General features: G+C 45.2%; 1 protein-coding gene across 6 annotated transcripts in view; it reads right to left on the bottom strand.

Moving 5' to 3' along the window:
* Nucleotides 1-1,941: 1,941 nt before the first annotated feature.
* ttn.1 (titin, tandem duplicate 1) overlaps nt 1,942-18,452 on the bottom strand; it is a 175,520-nt gene continuing 159,009 nt past the window's right edge. For all 6 annotated transcript variants that reach the window (XM_076874611.1, XM_076874610.1, XM_076874609.1 and 3 more), the window contains 20 exons: nt 17,883-18,188; nt 17,467-17,769; nt 17,021-17,302; nt 16,344-16,937; nt 15,917-16,204; nt 15,460-15,759; nt 15,069-15,371; nt 14,644-14,946; nt 13,969-14,553; nt 13,575-13,877; nt 12,808-13,107; nt 11,945-12,520; nt 11,382-11,687; nt 10,681-11,286; nt 5,444-10,548; nt 5,175-5,331; nt 4,339-4,829; nt 4,100-4,253; nt 3,568-3,888; nt 1,942-3,296 (listed from right to left, as the gene is read on the bottom strand). In XM_076874611.1, the coding sequence (XP_076730726.1) occupies nt 3,004-3,296; nt 3,568-3,888; nt 4,100-4,253; nt 4,339-4,829; nt 5,175-5,331; nt 5,444-10,548; nt 10,681-11,286; nt 11,382-11,687; nt 11,945-12,520; nt 12,808-13,107; nt 13,575-13,877; nt 13,969-14,553; nt 14,644-14,946; nt 15,069-15,371; nt 15,460-15,759; nt 15,917-16,204; nt 16,344-16,937; nt 17,021-17,302; nt 17,467-17,769; nt 17,883-18,188 (11,876 nt within the window). In that variant the 3' untranslated portion in view covers nt 1,942-3,003. The remainder of the gene's footprint in view (nt 3,297-3,567; nt 3,889-4,099; nt 4,254-4,338; nt 4,830-5,174; nt 5,332-5,443; nt 10,549-10,680; nt 11,287-11,381; nt 11,688-11,944; nt 12,521-12,807; nt 13,108-13,574; nt 13,878-13,968; nt 14,554-14,643; nt 14,947-15,068; nt 15,372-15,459; nt 15,760-15,916; nt 16,205-16,343; nt 16,938-17,020; nt 17,303-17,466; nt 17,770-17,882; nt 18,189-18,452) is intronic.

Raw genomic sequence — 18,452 nt, forward strand, 5'->3', positions numbered from 1 at the left:
TGCATACCCACCACGGAGGGAATGGAGACCGTCAGCAAACAACTACAAGAAGACAGCTCGCATTAGCATAGCACTGTTAGCATGTTAGCTGTCCAACAGGAGTGAGACAAACATTAAATCACAAACATGACGATATTTAATACAAGAAATCATGATTAGATCTAAACAGCAGATATATATATTTAAATCAAACAGATAGCTTATTAAATGCTTCTTTTTACCTTTTAATCAAAGGTCCACACCTGAACCTGTGCTCAGGTGTTCCTCTAAAGCAGGGCTCTCAAGCTGTGGGCCACTGCTGGCACTACGGTGGCCCTGAGAGGCCAAACAGACTGCAACTTTAAAAAAACATCAGCAATAAGAAAAACACTGCAAAAGTACACAAAACACAATGGAAATAGGAAAAAACACAAGTGTTTCTGGGGAGACAATAACCCGACGGACCCATTGCAGGAACCCAAAACACGGTAGGCGTGTTATATCATGATTCATATCATACTGATGACGGATCTTTAGGCTAATAGTCAGGCTAACACTATTACCTCTCATCTTTTCTTTCCTCACAAAACAGATAGATCCCCCACTTCTTTCAATTCTTACTATATTTTGGTTCCTGTAACTGGTCCGTCGGGTTATTGTCTCCCCAGAAACACTTGTGTTTTTTCCTATTTCCGTTGTGTTTTGTGTGCTTTTGCAGCGTTTTTCCTACTGCTGGTGTTTTCTTAAGTTGGCGCCGTATGGCACTGTCGTCTCATTGGACGGCCACTTTAGTGTTCAAGTAGTACAAACAAAACAAAACAAGTAAACACCCACAAAGATTTCCTAAAATGTTTGGTTTTTTAAATTTCAAATATTGTATAAAAACACACACTTTTTTACCCCCCTCTTAACAAACTGAAGCCTTTCATTGAGTCACCAAATGAACACCTGGCAGCACTTCTGTTATCATTGTGTTCGTATTTAACAAAATAAAAGCGCAGACATAAGTGTACACATTAGTTGTGACTCTCACTGAGCTAACACACCCAATCCCTCAGCATGTTTGTGCTCTCTGCTCATGTTGCCTTCATATTCAATCATTTTTGGGTTTTTTAAATAACTTATTTTAACATTGCACTCAACAACAAACAAATCCCCCCTAACAAAAAAAAGTCAAACATCAAACTGCGTTATATTTTTTCATGTCAATGTACGGGCCACAAGTAGGGGTGATACGGGCCGCGAGTTTGAGACCCTCTAGACTCACACCAAGCTGGCCCAATCACATCTTTGAGAAAACTCCCCTTACAGGTGGGATTGGCCCTTCAGAAAAAGAGTGACAAATGAAATGGATGGAACTGTGGCAGATGATGAAGATGGGCCCACTGAGGAAGACCTGTAGAGGCTGTGTGCAGCTGAAGCTAACGGTGGACTGTTAGCCCATTAAATGAGAGGTGATGGTCCACGTCTCTACACTGGAACATCAGACCTGTATGGCTCCTCCTGCAGGTGTATCTGAGCAGTCCCTCCAGAGCCTGGCTCCGGGGCATGGGGTCCTGGGCGAGATCATTAGGTTATTTGTTTAATTGGACTTAGTCTAATCCCACATTCACATTCATATTTCCCACGGAGACTCATCAGTCTGGTCCTGGTCGTGTAAACCGCTCGTAACTCGCCCTGATATCCAGGGGTTACTTTATTCTGACAGTTAAATATTATAAAACAACACTGACGTGAAGGTTTGTTTTCTGTATGTGACAAACAACAAGCAACGGGCCACTGAATAACAAACTATATAAAAGTCATTAAATAGAGCACAGTCCCATTAACTTCACTGAATTATCATGTTTCAATCCACCTGAATGTAATAATTATCTGAATGGGAAAATCGGGAGGAAATCCTCAGATCACTGTGAAAATGCTCCATCATCTCCACACAATAAATCCAGACGAGCGTGTGTGTAGTGCTGAAATCATGCTTTATTAAATCAGTAATGCACAAATCTCAAGGAGGAGGAAACAATTCTACATCAACAGATCAATGAACTCAAAGTGCAGGGCGAGACTTAACTGCTTTCTCTTCACGGGACATGAAGTCCCTGTGGCGAACGAAGGAAACCCTGACTACTGACACGGTGAAACGACTAAAAGCTACAAACACTCAAACACACAAAGCATGTTGCTAACTGTCCTCCGAGAGACGGCGCTGCTTCTGCACAGAAGAGCCGGCTCTGACTTTCTCTTCACTTATTTGGCCAGGAGATGTTCTGTTTTCCAAAGCCAGGCCGGCCGTCCTGTGCCAGAAGCAGCGCTCTTCATTAAAATGATCTTAACGCTCCGAGTGCAGGCCGCTCACACTCGGAGCCGGTCATCAAATTGTGGTGGTACGACACAGTCGGTCTGAGCGCAAGGCCGTTTTGCGCTGCTTACACGAGGGTAATGAAAACAGCACTCGGGGTCTTACGCTCATGGTACAATTCATATGAAACTGTAATATCCCACGCTCAGGAGCGCGTCCAAAAAACAATAAAATAAAATAAAAAACGTTGTCCTTCTGTTTCTGATTTATAACGTCAGCAGGGAACCTCTCTACCTGCCGAGGCAATCTTAAAGACTTCAACTTACCGTTGAGGCACAGATTTTAGTTTCTTGGTTTCACAGGGTATTCGTTCCAGCGGAAACTTTCTCCTGTTCAAACATTTGTTCTTTTGTTTCAGTTAATATTATATTGTCATAAATAACAATGCATACATTTCCCATAACCGTTAAATTCGGCTATATACATTATGTACATGTCACAGAAACGTCTGTCAAAAATCCTAAGTCATAACTGTCCAATATGGCACATTTTATAACAACTTTAGACTTTAGTCTAGTTTGGCATAAATTAATGTCAAAAATAGTTCATATTTACAAGAACAGAAATCCAGATCTTTATCAAGTAGGATTATTGGTGCTGCGTCACTAAATAAAGAGGTTCTGGATGAGGGAAACGGGGGACGTGAATTGACTTTGTCTTCCTTTTTACATGGACCGAATGCGAATGTTGACGGTTGCAGAGTCGGAGCCGAGCTCGTTGGACAGTCTGAGGGTGTACGCTCCGGCATCAGCCTCCTTCACTGCAGAGATCACGAGGGTGGAGAGGTCAGTGGTATTCTCCACGTGGTATCGCTCATCCCCATTGGGGAGCGTCCGACCTGAGCGGACCCACTGGACAGAGGGTGTGGGGTCTCCAGAGAACATCCCCACTACGGTTAGAGACTTCCCCGGCTCTGCGCACACATCCTCTGGAAGAGCTTCGACCTTTGGTGGAGTGCCTGTTAGAGAAGAGAACGTTGGATGAAGACTCTGTTACGGTCAAAGGCTGTGTGAGAACAGCAGGCTGCTGGTGACGACCATGTGTTTGTCTTCCCTCGTATGTTGTTGCAAACATATCAGTGCAGATATTTGAATCATAAGCTGATGATAACAGTGAGAGGAGGAAAGGAGAAATGCCACAATGCTTTCACCATTACAGTTGCTGTCACACAGAAACTCATTCGGGTCCTGCTGTCTGAGTTTACATGCACATTTTGAAAGTCGTCTCACCTCTTTTAATCCCCGTGGTGAGGGCCTTCAGTGAGGACGAGGACTCGGCATGCGTATGAGCAGACATTTCCATCATCGTGCTCCTGGAGCTCATGGAAACCACCGACTCGGCCATCGTGGCTGACATGCTAGTCGCAGACATGCTCTCAAATGAAAACCCGGCAGCAGCAGAGCGGGAGCTGCTGCTGACACTGCTGGCCTGCATGGAAGCTGCTTCCATGTGAACTGAGGAGGCCATGAATCTTTTCTGCATGCTCACTGCAGTGTCAGTAGAAGCTCTTTGTTCTGCGATTATAATTTTTGTCGGTTCTTCAACAAGAGCTGTAAGGATGCAGATGACAAGCACATGGCTCATATCACAATGTGCACAGTTACTGCAAACCATTTGCGTACACTGAGTGTAAGCTGAGGATGCTCAAGTGCCTTGGATTTCCACTAAATAGTGACTTTGGTGCAGTCCAAGACTCATTAGCATACAAGCTAATTAAACACACTGTGACACGGTGTCTGAAACGCAGCGGCGGTAACTTACTGAGGACGTTGAGGGACGCAGTTGCAGAGCACTGTCCAAACTGATTTTTGGCCTTTACTGTGTATTTCCCACTGTCTGCAACTGTGGCTTCACGTATCTCCAGAGTATACACATTCTTAGAGCGGCTCAGTTTCAAGTTTGATGTGACAGATATCTGCAAACAGTTAAGTAATTTAGAATTGGCTTAAAGACTAATTCAACTGGCTGATTTCCATAAATCTTCTGAAGAAAACACTCACAATCATGTTGTCTTTCAACCACTCCACTTCAGGAGAAGGCTCTCCTGCAATTTCACACATGAATTTCACATTTTGTCCTTCATTAACATTCTGGGACCTGGGCTGCACCAGAAAATGAGGCGCGTCTGATCGCTTGGTGGTGACCGTGGTGTTAAACTGACACCGGACCAGTCCTCGCTGTGTTTGCGCCTCACACGTGAGGATCCCCTGCTCATGCTCAGTCACCGTCCTGATGGTTAGGGTGTGGTCACTTCCAGATACTCCATATCTGTACTGCTCCGAGTTGGTCAGTTCAACCCCGTTTAGGATCCATCTGACGTCAGAGGCACCAGGGACGCTCGCCCTCAGTGTTAGAGACTGGCCCTCTGTGATCGACATCTGGCTGTGGGAGGTCTTCACCTCCTTTACAGAAGACGAGATTTCTTCATGGATCATTTCTCTTTTTACAACTTCCTCAGAGATTTCAGCTTTTGTTTTGGAGCTCTTTGAGCCTAGAAAAGACATAAGAAAGACATTATGTCAGGAAAGAGTTTAAACTAGGCGTGTCAAACTCATTTTACAGCCATCTCCACACGATAACGAAAAAGCTGCTGTGATAAAGAAAGAAATCTGTCAGCACGACTCTTTGGAGTTAAATGGGAGAACACGCATGAGGTTTAAGGCCTGGACCTTTTGTCCAACACAATGGAAAATGGCTGAGAATAAAAATGGGTATCACTTTACCCAGCTCCTAATTTTTAAAAATTCTGCAGTCGCCAATTTCACTGAAATGCAGACGTAATTTTGACACCTCTGGTTTAAACATTTGTAGGTGTACAAATCAGGTGTAGACTTACCTTGTACACTGACAGTACACATAGTTGAAACTGCTCCAGCGCTGTTTGTAGCAGTGCACTTGTACACCCCACTATCAGAGGCCTCCAATTCATAGATCTCGAGATGAGCTGAGCCAGAATCCTCAAATAATTCATACTTTCCACCTTGAGACAAAACCTGCCCATACAGAAAATATGACTGGATTTCTAAATAAGGTAAATATGATGCATTTCCCTCAAATATTATTAAAAACAAATTCTGGAATAGTTCAAGTGTTTGATTAGGTTACCTTTCCATCCTTCATCCACGAGATTGTAGGTGTGGGCTCTCCTGTCAACTTTACTGACAGCTTCACAGCAGAATCAGAGTACGCTGTGATGTCACTCAGCTCAACAGAGAAGGACGGCTTCTTTCCAAGAGGCGGTGACATCACTCTCTTTGGCTTGATTGGAGAAATCGCTCGTTCCTTCTGAGATGTGACTGGGGATTTGGGAGTAGGAGATTTTGGGGTTGGAGATTTGGGTGTTGGAGATTTTGGTGTTGGGGATTTTGGTGAGACTGGAGACTTCACTCTCTGTGGTGACTTGACTGGCTCAGGGGATTTCACCCTCTGGGGAGATTTGACCGGTTCAGGGGACTTTGCAAGAGGGGATTTAGCTTCTGGAGAAGTTATTCTGGGAGGGGCAACCACTTTCTCCTTTGACTCAGACTTCCGGATGGTCAGGGTGAAATGGGCTTCTTGTTTGCCTCCAGCGTTTTCGACTAAGAGAGTGTAGCTGCCTTCATCTGACATCTCAACAGAGGAGATCTCAAAGGAGGAGTTGTACTGAGTAGACACAATGTGGTGTCGGGCAGAGGGAGCAACAACTGCTCCTTCACGCAGCCAGCTTATAGAAGGTGCTGGTTCGCCATCCACATCACATTCAAATCTGGCAGTGTGTCCCTCCTCTAAAGTGAGGGACTGTGGCTTAGTCAGAATTTTGGCAGGGACACTGGGCTTCTCCTTTGGCTTCTCAACAACAGTAGTGGTCTCCTTCACAGTCTCAGTTACAGCTTCCGTTACTGATGTTTTAGAGGATGAGACGTGATATACCTCTGTTTTGGTCATCTCTGGCAGATGGGCAGATGGAGGCTCCTCATCTTTGCGAAGTGAAGAGAAGGCAGCGTATTCATCTGCTACATCTAGTGTGGCATAGTCAGAAGTCTCTCCTTTGGCATTCTTGCAAACCACACGGTAGGTGCCAGAATCTTCAGTCATACAGTTGATGATCTGGAGAGTCAGGACTCCACTGATGTTGGTCATGGTATATTTGCTGCTCCCATGGATTTGTTTTCCATTGTGGAACCACTTGACCTCAGGTTCAGGTTTGGCCTGGATATTCAGGGTAAATCTTGTGTTGGACCAATAAGGTACACGATGAGATCGCATCCTGACAGTAATCCGTGGGGGATGGTCAAGGCTGAAGGGTGCTTGTGTCACCACCTCAACCTTTCTCTCTACAGATCTTCTCTCTGATCTCAGAGCCTGCTTTCTCTCCTCATACCTGGACATGAAGTCAACCTTAGGGAGTGTCACATCTGTCTTGACAGCCTTTTCTGGGGTAGGGGATCTTTTCCTCACGGGCTCTGGGAGCTTTTTGATTGGTTTAGGGATATATTCTGAGGTAAAAGCTGTCAGGTGCTCAGATTCTGTGACTTCAGAGATTCTTGAAACAGCAACAGTGCTTTCCTTTTGTGAGATTCGTGTCTTCTCCTCAAACTCCATTCGTTTGAGTTCACTCTTGTAAGAGGTGATTCTCTGAGCAGTCGTGTGTGGCCGCAGCAGCTCCTGGTCCTCTCGTTCTTCATACACCCTCTGCTTTTGTCTTGGAGGTTTATAAGTTGTTTTGTCATGACGCTGGCGGAGATCAACAAAACTTGGGCCAGCCTCATATTTGGATGGAATTCTGTAGGAATCATATCTGTGAACTTCTTCTTCCTCTTCATTGTCACCGTAGGTCCTTCTAGGAGATGAGGGACGCAGGGCAGACAACTCAAAGCGAACTGGACTAAGGCTAGGTGGAGAAGCGGAGTAGCCAAGCTCCAGTTCTTCCTCCAGACGAAGCCTCTCCTCCTCAGTTCTCTTCATGGACAGATACTCATTCACAGGAAGCAGCAGCTCCTCATCTGACAGGTCACCTAGAGACCTCCTCCTGATTCTGTGGTAGGTCTCCATCTCAGGAGAAGGAGTGCGATGCCTTGCTGGCCTCACAGTCTCCAAGTCATCCTGAGTCATAGATGAAATGCGCCACTTTGGCTTATATTGGTCCTTAATCCTGATTGGTACCTCATAGAACTGCTCCCACCGAGACAGACGGATACGCTTCATCCTTTTCTGTGGGATTTTCTCCATTGGCTCAGGGAATTCATACTGATCCCGCAATTTCTTATACCATTTCATGTCAGAAAGAGGTTTGAAGTGTTTTATTTCTACATCTTCTTCAAGAACAGCTGGGTTAACGATACGAGGTGTGGGGACAACATAGGGCATACGCAGTCTCTTCTCATCTGCTCTCTTCTTCCTCTCCTCTTGCTCTTTCTGTATCTCAGCTTCAGTCTTCTCACCCTTCTTAGTTGTAACAGCAGGTTTAAACATGGTGGCGGCTTCCCTGACAGCTTCTACTGCTGCAGGTGGTAGGGGGGTGACAACAGTGCCAGCCAAAATCTGAGAGAGCCTAACTTTTTTGTCTAATTCTTCCTTTCTGGCAATCTTTTGCTTCTCCTTTTCACTGGGCTCATATTCCTTCTTTACATGAGCGGTGCGCTCCACTTTCAGTGTGGCCTGGCAACTGGCGGATCCAGCAGAGTTGGTAGCAGTAACTCTGTACACACCAGAATCCTCAGGAAGAGTGTCCTTCACATGAAGAATGTAGTAATCCAGGCCCTCATGGACAACCTCGATGGATGGTCCAAAGGCTAAAGGCGTGCCATCCTTCTCCCATTTCAGTGATGGACGACCAGATACTCTGATCTCAAAACGTATGTCCTGGCCCTCCTTACAATCGATATTTGCAAGCACACGTTTAAACATGGGCCTCAGGGTGAGATCTGCTGGTTTAGGTCGAGGAACAACAGTGAGACGAGCCTTGCAACTGTCATCCCCATACCTGTTACGGGCCACAACGCTGTACTCTGCATCATCTTCGGTCTCCACATTGTGGATAATCAGCTGGTACAAGCCCTTGTCACTGATGAAAGTGTATTTCCTTTCATCATGTTCAGGGATAAGCTTTTGTCCAGATTTGTGCCAGATGACACGAGGCTCAGGGTGTACAGTAATGGTAACACCAAAGCGCACATCCTCACCCATATAAGCTGTATGGTTGACCAGAGGAAGTGTAAACTCTGGTGGCTTCTGAAGCATTCTGGCAGTATCTACTCTGCGCTTTGTTCTCTTAACCACACGGGCAGTGAAGAAATCGCGGTAAGACCTAACACTGCTGATAAACAGCTCAGCGTAGGCACTGTCCTCACCATACTCATTTACAACCTTGCATCTGTACGTGCCATCATCTGCTCTTGTGACCTTATTGATGGTGATTACTGCCAGACCATCTTCATATTCAATTTCATACTTGTCACTAGCTTCAAGTTGCTTGACACCACAGTACCATGTTACTTCAGTAGTGCTATCATAGTTGTCAATGTTGCAAATGAACTTCACGTTGTCACCCTCATTCACCACTGCGTGGCCAATCTGCCCTGCAAGAGGACCATGTTCAAATGGTGCAATTTTCACCTTAGCAACAAAGACGCCACGCTGAGACCTAATGGAACCCCCGCTAGCCACACGGGCACCAGAGACAACAGTGTTCCACTCTTTCCTCACCATTGTCTGGCAGTATCTCTTGTGCCTGCCAGTTGGGATTGCTCTGGCACTGATCTCCTCTGCAGGTTTGGTGAGCCAAGGATGTGCCAGTGCCTCAGCTGCAGTCATCCGATGCTTACGCTCCTTTGTCATTAAGCGGTCTGTGAAGTCTAGTGCTTCGACACTGACTTGCTTGAAGGATTCATCATCATAGCTGTAGGCTGCACTGGAAATGTTGTCGATCGTCTGTTGGTTGGTTTCAGCTGTGAACGGATTAAGGCCACTGAGAAGCACATAGGCGAGAACACCAACCGACCACATGTCAGTGACTGTGCTAACCATGTCACACTGGTGGATCTCAGGGGCAGCATACTCTGCTGTGGTATATTGAATCTTGATTTGGTCTCCAGGAGTCAGGTGTCTGGACTGTCCCAGCTCAATAATCTTCACATTCGAGCTGGTTCTAGTAGTGTATATAATATTCTCAGGTCTGATATCAAAGTGTCCATAACTCTGAGTGTGAAGGAACTCAAGAGCTGAGCAGACTTGCCTGATGTAGTTAACAATTTCACGCTCATTAAGTTCAAACTCTGCTATACTGAGGCGCTCAAATATGTCAACACCTGAGATGAAATCATAGATCATCACCAGCTCCTCCGGGCTGTCGAAGGACTCGTGGAGGAGAAGGTAATTGGCATGTCTGGCCAAATTCAGTGTTGCAATTTCTTTCTTTACTAATGTCTGATCAGCACCTCTCACTTTGACAAATTTAGCCATGTAAGTCTTTTCAGAGCTAATTTCAACACAGCGGTGGACAATGCCGAACTGCCCTCTGCCCAATTCCTCTGCAATGGCAAATTTGTTGTGCAGATTCTTGGCATCAGAGTGTGGAGCCTTGCTCCTGGGGACATATCCTGTATCATCAACCTCCCTGTCATAGAGCAGAACTCGGGATTTGTCCTCTTTTGTCATGACAGGTCCACTTGACTCAGATGGGGCACTCTGTCCAAACTTGTTTTCAGCAATAATTCTGAACTGATAGCTCGTTCCGCCAAACAGATTGGTAACTGTGTAATGGGTGTCACGGGACTGGGCAACACGCTGCCACCTCTCAGCTGTGGTGGGGCACTTCTCAATGATATAGCTGATGACCTTACTGCCACCATCATTTGCTGGTGCCACCCAGTTCAGTGTCACAGAGTCTCTCGCGACATCACTGGCTTTGACACCACGTGGAGGATCAGGCACATCAGCTACATCCAGCTCAACTGTTTGCTGGTCAATGCCAAATCTGTTCTTGGCACAGACGATGTAAAAACCAGCGTCCTTCTTCTCCACTCCATTGGGAAACACCAAAGAAGTGAATGATCTGGTGACAATGACCTGGTAGTGTCCATTGCTGTCAATTAGATCTTGTCCTTTTTGCCATGTGATGACAGGATCTGGTTTTCCACTGAAAGGAATCTTGATATTAACCACCTCTCCACGCAGGGCAGGGATGGCTTCCTTGTCCTTCAGATTCTTTGGCAGGTTGATCTTGGCAGGAACTAGAAATCAGGAAAAAGTTGTTTGAGATTTCATGATATATATGAATCTAAATAGCTCTTATAATTACATTGTTTTTTGTTTTTTACATTTCATAGTTATTTTTTTGTGTAAGACAGCATTTCGGAGCTTACTTTCAACATCCAGAGAGACAGTGGCACAGATGGAGCCTCCCTGGTTGGTGGCCCTAATCTGGTAAACAGTGGAGTCTTCCTCGTCAGCCTCTGTGATGACCAGCTGGTGGTAACCTCCCTTAAACTCCTGGATCTTGATCTTCTTTCCATCAGAATGGACCTCTTTTCCTCGTCTGAACCATTTAATTACAGGCTTGGGCTGTCCTGTAATCTTACACACAAGGGTAGCATTGCTCTTGTACTTGACACTCATGTTCCTCAGCTCCTCCTTAAAGGCAGGAGCACGGATCTCGACAGCTGCGGCTGGAATGATGGGAGTGGTCTCCTCGCTATAGTCACTTTGCCCTCCAAGATTCTCGCATTTGACACGGAAGATGTGCTCAACACCCTCGGTCAGGCGCTTCACAGAAAAGACTGTTTGTTTGATTTCATCTGTGGTCACTGGAGTCCATTCAGTCCATTCCCGCCTGTCCTTTTTGTTCTTCTTCTCCAGGTAGTAGCTCTTGATCTTGGATCCACCATCACTGAGAGGGGGTTTCCAGGAAACCACGCAGGAATCCTTAGTAATTCCAGAAACAACTGGTGATAGAGGTGGCGATGGTCTCTCTGTGAAAGGAGTATATATTTATGAAACCACTGTCAGTATTTCGCATCTCTGTATATGTGACCCATTGTGAAATATTGCCTTTTATTAAACATACCCAGCTGACTCTTGATGAGGATCGGGCAAGTGAGCTCCAGTGGCTCGCTGTTGCCATAGCGATTCTGGGCATAGACCCGGAAGAAGTATCCAGCACTCTCGATGAGGTTGGGCACACGGCAGGATGTGCCATTGATGGATGACGACACCAGTTCCCACTCTGAGCCCTCCCTGTCCTCACGCTTCTCCACAATATAGTTCGTAATCATGCAGCCACCGTCATCTTTGGGAGGCTTCCAGCTGATGATCACTGAGTTCTTCAGCAGGGCATCCAGAACAATGGGACCCTGAGGTATATCAGGTTTGTCTAGGAATAGAGGTATGATATATTTACAAATTGGATAATTTCACGCTTACAAATGTATGCATTGCTGCACTTTCCTTCCCACTGTCGCCAAAGTGCTTGCTTGTAGGGGGTCATACAATTGTTGGGTTTTTCTATGTATGTATTATTGTAGGGTCTACCCTACAATATAAAGCACCTTGAGGCGACTGTTGTTGTGATTTGGTGCTGTGGGAATAAAACTGAATTGAATTTCTGGAGGTAATTAACATAGAACATACCGTAGATTTCAACACTGAATGCGGTGTCAGCTCGGCCAAAGTGGTTGTGCAGTCTTATTCTGTATTTGCCTCCATGGACTCTGCGCTGCACGTTCTTGATGACCAGATGTGTGTAGTGCTCAGTGGTCTCAATGCTTATATCTTCTGTGTTTTCCAGAGTCTTTGCCCCATGCAGCCACATGATCTTTGGCTCAGGACGGCCAATGTAAACAGCATGGATACGCAGAGTAGTTCCGAGGCCAGCAAAATGGATTTCCTTCAGTGGGTAGTCAGGGTGGAATGATGGCGCCGCCTCCAAAACCAACATGCCTGTGGTCTCTGCTTCTCCAGCGTCATTGATGGCCTTGCAGGTGTATTCGCCTTCATCTTCCTGCTGGTCAGTCATAATTGACAGGGAGTGGTTGCGGCCGTCAGAGCTCATCTCGTACTTGCGAGACTCGATAATTTCCTTGCCTGCATGATACCACTTTATTTCAGGAACGGGTCTTCCAATAATCTGGCACTTCATAACTGCAGGCTGGCCAAGTTTGGCAGTTACTTCATCCATTTCTTTTCTCAGGCTTGGTTTAGTTTCAGCTGGAAAAACAAACCAAAGAAGCATATTTATAAAAAAATAAACAGCATACTCTATATATGGTAAGTCTGTCTAAATATGTCTTTTTCATACTGGTTATTTTTTTTGTAATAGTATTGTATTGAATTATAACATTATAACTTATAACCATACCCATGGATATGGTCTGTACCAGTGTGCATACATTGTATATAGTGGTATATCACTAGTTGCCAAATAGGAATGTTTCTAGGTATTATCCCTGTAAATAAATATAAATGTAATAATAAATATATTCTTAGGTACTCACAAGTCAGCTTGGTTTTGATACATGTGGCAGTCCTACGAGGCCTGCTCATTCCCGTCTCATTCTCAGCAAACACCCTGAATTCATATTCTGTGGCCTCAGCTAGTCCACGTGCCGTGAACTCCTTTTCCTTAAGTCTCTCCTTGTTACACTTTTTCCAGGTGCTCTCTGTGGACTTCCTGTATTCCACCCAATAGCCCAGGACCTCCTTTCCACCATCACACTCTGGAGCTTGCCAGCGGATTGTTATGTTGTTGTTACTCACGTTCACTGTGTCAATTTCACCTGGTTGACTGGGCTTGTCTGAAAGGAGAGAAAAGGGTGAGCCTATTTAATGTTTTTTTCTCTTTTTAAAACACAGCGAGAGAGCCCACCTACCTACTTCAATATACTGACAAGATCAAGTAATCGACTGTACAACTGCAACTCATTACACTGATTACATAAGTTTACATAAGATTGTAATGTAATGTAATTTAAACACATCTGTTTAAAATCCCTCAGCGACCTAGTGCATTTCACTTCTAACATTGGTTGCCAAAGACCAATCACGGGTTAGTGGTAGGGTTTATGCTAGCTCAAGGCCCCCTCATGTTTCTAAAATGTGTGCTTATCGGGAATACCTAAATGCAAAAGCTTTCACAAAAAAATGTAATGCCAAAATGTGTGAAATTCCAGACGAAAGTTACCCACTTCTAGTTTCTGAAAATTTGCATGTGGCAGAAACAAACCCCAAACCTAACAAAAACTTTTAAGGACATGAGACTCACCGAATGGATCTTTGCATGTGACTGGGTCCGACACAGGACCTGCCTCACTCTCGCCTATGTCATTGACAGCAACAATGCGGAACTGGTAGTCCGTATCTGGGGTGAGTCCAGGTAGAGTAAACATGGTGGAGGTTATCTTGGCCTGGTGACGGGACCATGTTTCAGCAGACACCACCTTGTACTCAACAAAGTAACCAGTGATAGCAGATCCTCCATCATCCTTTGGTCTGGACCATGCAAGTGCCACTGAGCTCTTGGTGACATCCATAATCTCTGGTGGGGTAGTTGAAGGCTCAGGGGAACCTGATTTGAAAGATGGGGAATTTTTTAATTGTTTCTGAATACAAGCCTGAAGGGTTTGAAAAAAACAAAAAACAAAACAAGGAATACTTACAGAGAGGAGTCATGGGTACCAGTGGCTGTTCAGACTTCAGGGATGCACTGATACCAAATGAGTTTTCAGCTGTGACCTTGAAGTGATACTCTGTTCCCTCCTTCAGGCCCTTAACAAGCAACTGAGTTTCAGTCACTCTACAGTCTACAGTATACCAGGCATTTCTGGTTGCCTCACGTCGTTCCACAATATAACCAAGGATTTCTGAGCCACCGTCATCAATAGGTGCCTTCCAGGACAGCCTGACAGAGTTGGCCTGAATCTCCTCAAAGACTATTGGTCCCTCTGGAGCACTTGGTCTGCCAATGACCTTCACCTTGATTTGGACTTTCTTCTTGCCAACCTTATTCTCCAGCAGGAGATCATAGACACCAGAGTCACTCCTCTCAGCTCCCTTGATTACAAGCTCACTGGCATCTTCAGTGGAGGCAATCATAGCCCTGGCAGACACTAAACCGCCATCCTTTGACCACTTGCAGGTTGGCTGAGGTTTACCTTTAATGGGTACAGATAATCTAAGCACTCCTCCGTAGCGGACCACGTACAGATCTTTGTATTTCAGCTCCAGGTCATATTCAGGAGATTCTGGAAAATATTGATACCAAAAGTTAGGTCCATTCTGTACTAGTTTTAGTTGTACACACATCATCTTGGAGAAAGTCTGTTTGTTCTTACCAAGCATCTCAGTCACAGTAACTGTTCCAGGCACTTCAGCGGGCTCTCCAGAGCCACCAGCATTGCAGGCCATCACACGGAATTTGAACTGCTCTCCTTGTGGCATGTTGGTCAGAGTGTACTCACAAATTAGAGATGGTGTGGTGTTGCATTTGATCCAGGCCATAGTGCCCACCTTCTGCATCTCAATCAGGTAACCATCTACCCTAGCGTCTCCCTCATCATCAGGAGGACTCCAAGCCAGTGACACAGAGGACTTTGTGGTATCAGTGATCCTTGGATTCTGAGGACAGCCAGGTGGATCTGGTTGGGGAACAGAACAATATCAGTATGTAGTCTGTTGCTCTTTTGTGACTTTCAATGTCAAGAGTCATGTCACACACATATGTCTAAAATTCTAGATTTATATCAAAATGTTGTCTTACCAATGGGATCTGTTGCCACTGCTGGTTTAGATGGCAGACTTGGCTTGCTAAGTCCTCTGGCATTGATGGCAGTGATTCTGTGTTCGTACTCAAGACCCTCGATCAGCTCAGTAGACCGGTATCTAGTCATGGTTACGGGGTTCTTGTTGGCACGCACCCATCTATCAGCCCTGACTTCTTTCCGTTCAATGATGTAACCAGAAACTTCAAGGCCACCATCCTCATCTGGCGGCTCCCAAGCCACAGTCATACCATCACGAGAAACATCGAAAACAACTGGACGTCCAGGTGGTCCAGGAACATCTGACGAGGGAAGGGAAAACATGTTACCACTGTTACCATCATATGTATCAACCAAATATAATATTTAAGGGAATGATAGCGGTCTTACTCTTCATGCTTCTGCAGGTGACAATCTCAGACTGCAGGAATTCTCCAGTGCCGTAATGATTCACAGCAGCTGCACGGAAGACATACTCATCTCCCTCGATCAGGTTATCAAATTTAAACATTGGTCGGCTGACAGAGTCAGAGACAGGCACCCAACCAGGTCTGTGGGCATCACGCTGCTCCACCACATAGCCACTGATGGGAGCTCCACCATCTCTGATTGGAGGATCCCAACTGCAAGTGACGGTGGTGGCATCAATCTCGTCAAACCTGATGGGTCCCTTTGGCTCATCAGGTTTAGCTAGTAAATAAAGTTTCATAAAATTAAACGTTACACTCACCTGAATGTACGTAAAGCTAAATGTTAATATTACCTATACCACTGCCAATACAGAAATAGCTAGACTTGACTTGGTAGCAAAAATATAAGCAATACTAAATCAGGGTTGGTTTCTTACAGAGAATGACGACTTTGATGAACTCAGTGATGACACCAACAGCATTCTTCACCTCCAGGGTGTAGTCACCAGTGTCATCGATGGTGGTGTCAGACATCGTCAGTTTGGTGAACTTGCCAGTACTCTTGATCTTGACACGGTCTGTGATTTTTATCTTGTTGTCACCAAAGTACCAGGAGCAAACAGGAGGAGGTCTGCCGATGATAGGCAGGTCCAGATCCAGGGTCTTGCCAGCCAGCACATTGACAACCTTCTGAGGAATGCCAGAGAAGTCCACTACTGGCATTACTGGAAGGGAGAGATTAAAATATAGTTAGGAAAAAGTGTAAAGTGAACAACAACTTTGTAAGTTTTTTTCAATTTTTCTTTGCCTTAAGCTGTAAAAACATTTTAACTGCAAGTAGTACAAGTTGGCTTTGTTTGTTACCTCTCTGTTCCTGTACAGTGACAGCTGCAACAAGTTCTTTGGGTTCACTGGCTCCTCGGCTGTTGATGGCTCTGATTCTGAACAAGTACTGCTCCTTCTCATTCAGCTTCTCAATGGTGTGCTCAAAGTCTGTGAGCTTCAATGTAGCCACCTTCATCCATTTGTCGGTACCAAACTTGCAGGCTTCAATGACATAACCTATCAGTCTGCTGCCACCATCATGTTCCGGTTTCTCCCAGCCCAGGGTGACAGTGCTCTTGGTGACATCGATCACTTCCAATTTTTGTGGTGGCAGAGGCACCTCGCAAACCAGGATGACATCTGGTGTCTCACAGGGCTCTCCAATACCATAGATGTTCTCAGGGAGAACACGGAAATAATACAGCATGCCCTCCATCAGGCCATCGATCTTGTAAGATGTTTTACTGCACTTGGCTGTGACTGTTTTGTAGGCTCTCATGGACGCTTCACGCCTCTCAATGATGTAATTGTTGACAGGAGCACCGCCATCCACAGTTGGAGCATCCCAAGAGATGGTTGCAGACTCCTTGGTCAGTTCCTTCATTTTGATTGGCCCAGTTGGTCCAGGAGTATCTAAAGAAAAGCACATACTTTACTCAAAAGGCCAGTTCATAAAAGTTTCTGTAACACATTAAAAAAAAATCCATTCAACCTACCATAAACCTTGACCAAAATGCTGACTTCCTGTTTCCCGGCAGAGTTCTCCGCCACCAGAGTGTACCTGCCAGCATCGTAGCGGTTGACTTTGTCAATAATGAGAGTGGTGGAAGTGTTGGTGACCTCAATGAAGCCTCTGTTGTGGAGGTCAACACCAGGCTTGCTCCACGTTATTGTAGGAGCAGGACGACCAGTGACACGAACAAATAAGCGAAGGGAGCCACTGGCCCGCAAGCAGATAGTTTTCTTAAGGTCATCGTGGAGCTCGAAGTCAGGAGTTTCTGTGTGAGGTGACAATGATAGGTTTGTAATCTTGGTGATAAAGTAATGTCAAAGTTACCATATCTGGAAAGACTTGCAAATAAACTGTAGTGGAAGAAGAAATGGCACAACAAAATCAAATGCAAATGCATTTAAGTTTATGCTTTTCTAAAGTTTTACTTACCAATTCTCTCCACTGGCTCGGTCTCAGCACATGGGTCACTGAAGTCTCCTGTACCATTAATGTTAATGCCGGCCACTCTGAAGCAGTACTTCTTGCCTGCTGAAAGTCCGGTTACTACATACTCTGTGGTACGCAGGGTCTTTTCATGGGCCTTCTTCCATTCTTCTGCTCCCACTTCCTTCATCTCTAGAATATAGCCAATCACATCAGCTCCTCCATCCTCTACGGGTCGGGACCAGGCCAGGCTGATGCTGTCAGCGTGTGTGTCAGTGATACGAGGAATAGAAGGAGGAACAGGGGTACCTGAAGGAACAGCATAAAAAGATATAGTAGAGATATCATGATGCATTCACTGATAATTCAATATAAATGGATAAAAATGTGGAAGTTTTTGTTACTGAACAAACTCGACTTACATGTTGGCACTCTGCAGACAACATATAGAGAAACCTCGCTGGGCTCACTTTCTCCTGCCTTGTTGATGGCCGTCACTCTGAACTGGTAGATGTTGCCTTCAGTCAAACCGGACACTTTCAGCGTGGTGTCTAAGTGAGCACCATCTCTGTTCACCTTCACCCAGCGAGCACTCTTTCTCTCACGTCTCTCGACTAAGTAATGGATCAATGGGCTACCTCCATCGCTCTCTGGTTTCAGCCACTCAATGGTGGCAAAGTCCTTTCCTGATGCCAGGATCTCTGGAGCACCAGGAGGAGATGGCACAGCTGCAGGAGAGATGACAGGTGATGCAGAGTTAATTTACAAAGAATCTAGAGTAACTATTGTTGCAAATCAAAATACATCAAAAACCTTTTGATTATATGGAGGCACAAACCTGACAGCTTCTGTATCTCCATTTACTTTTGTTTAGCGTAAGAAAAAAGAAATACTTCTGGGACAGGAAAATGAAACAGACTTCCCTCTTTCAGTGGTGGGATGCATTAATACCATAAAAATGATTGCACTATCTAGTATCTCAACATTTTTCA

The sequence above is a fragment of the Maylandia zebra genome, linkage group LG16 (genome assembly GCF_041146795.1).
Source record: "Maylandia zebra isolate NMK-2024a linkage group LG16, Mzebra_GT3a, whole genome shotgun sequence".
In the NCBI taxonomy this organism is placed as follows: domain Eukaryota; kingdom Metazoa; phylum Chordata; class Actinopteri; order Cichliformes; family Cichlidae; genus Maylandia; species Maylandia zebra.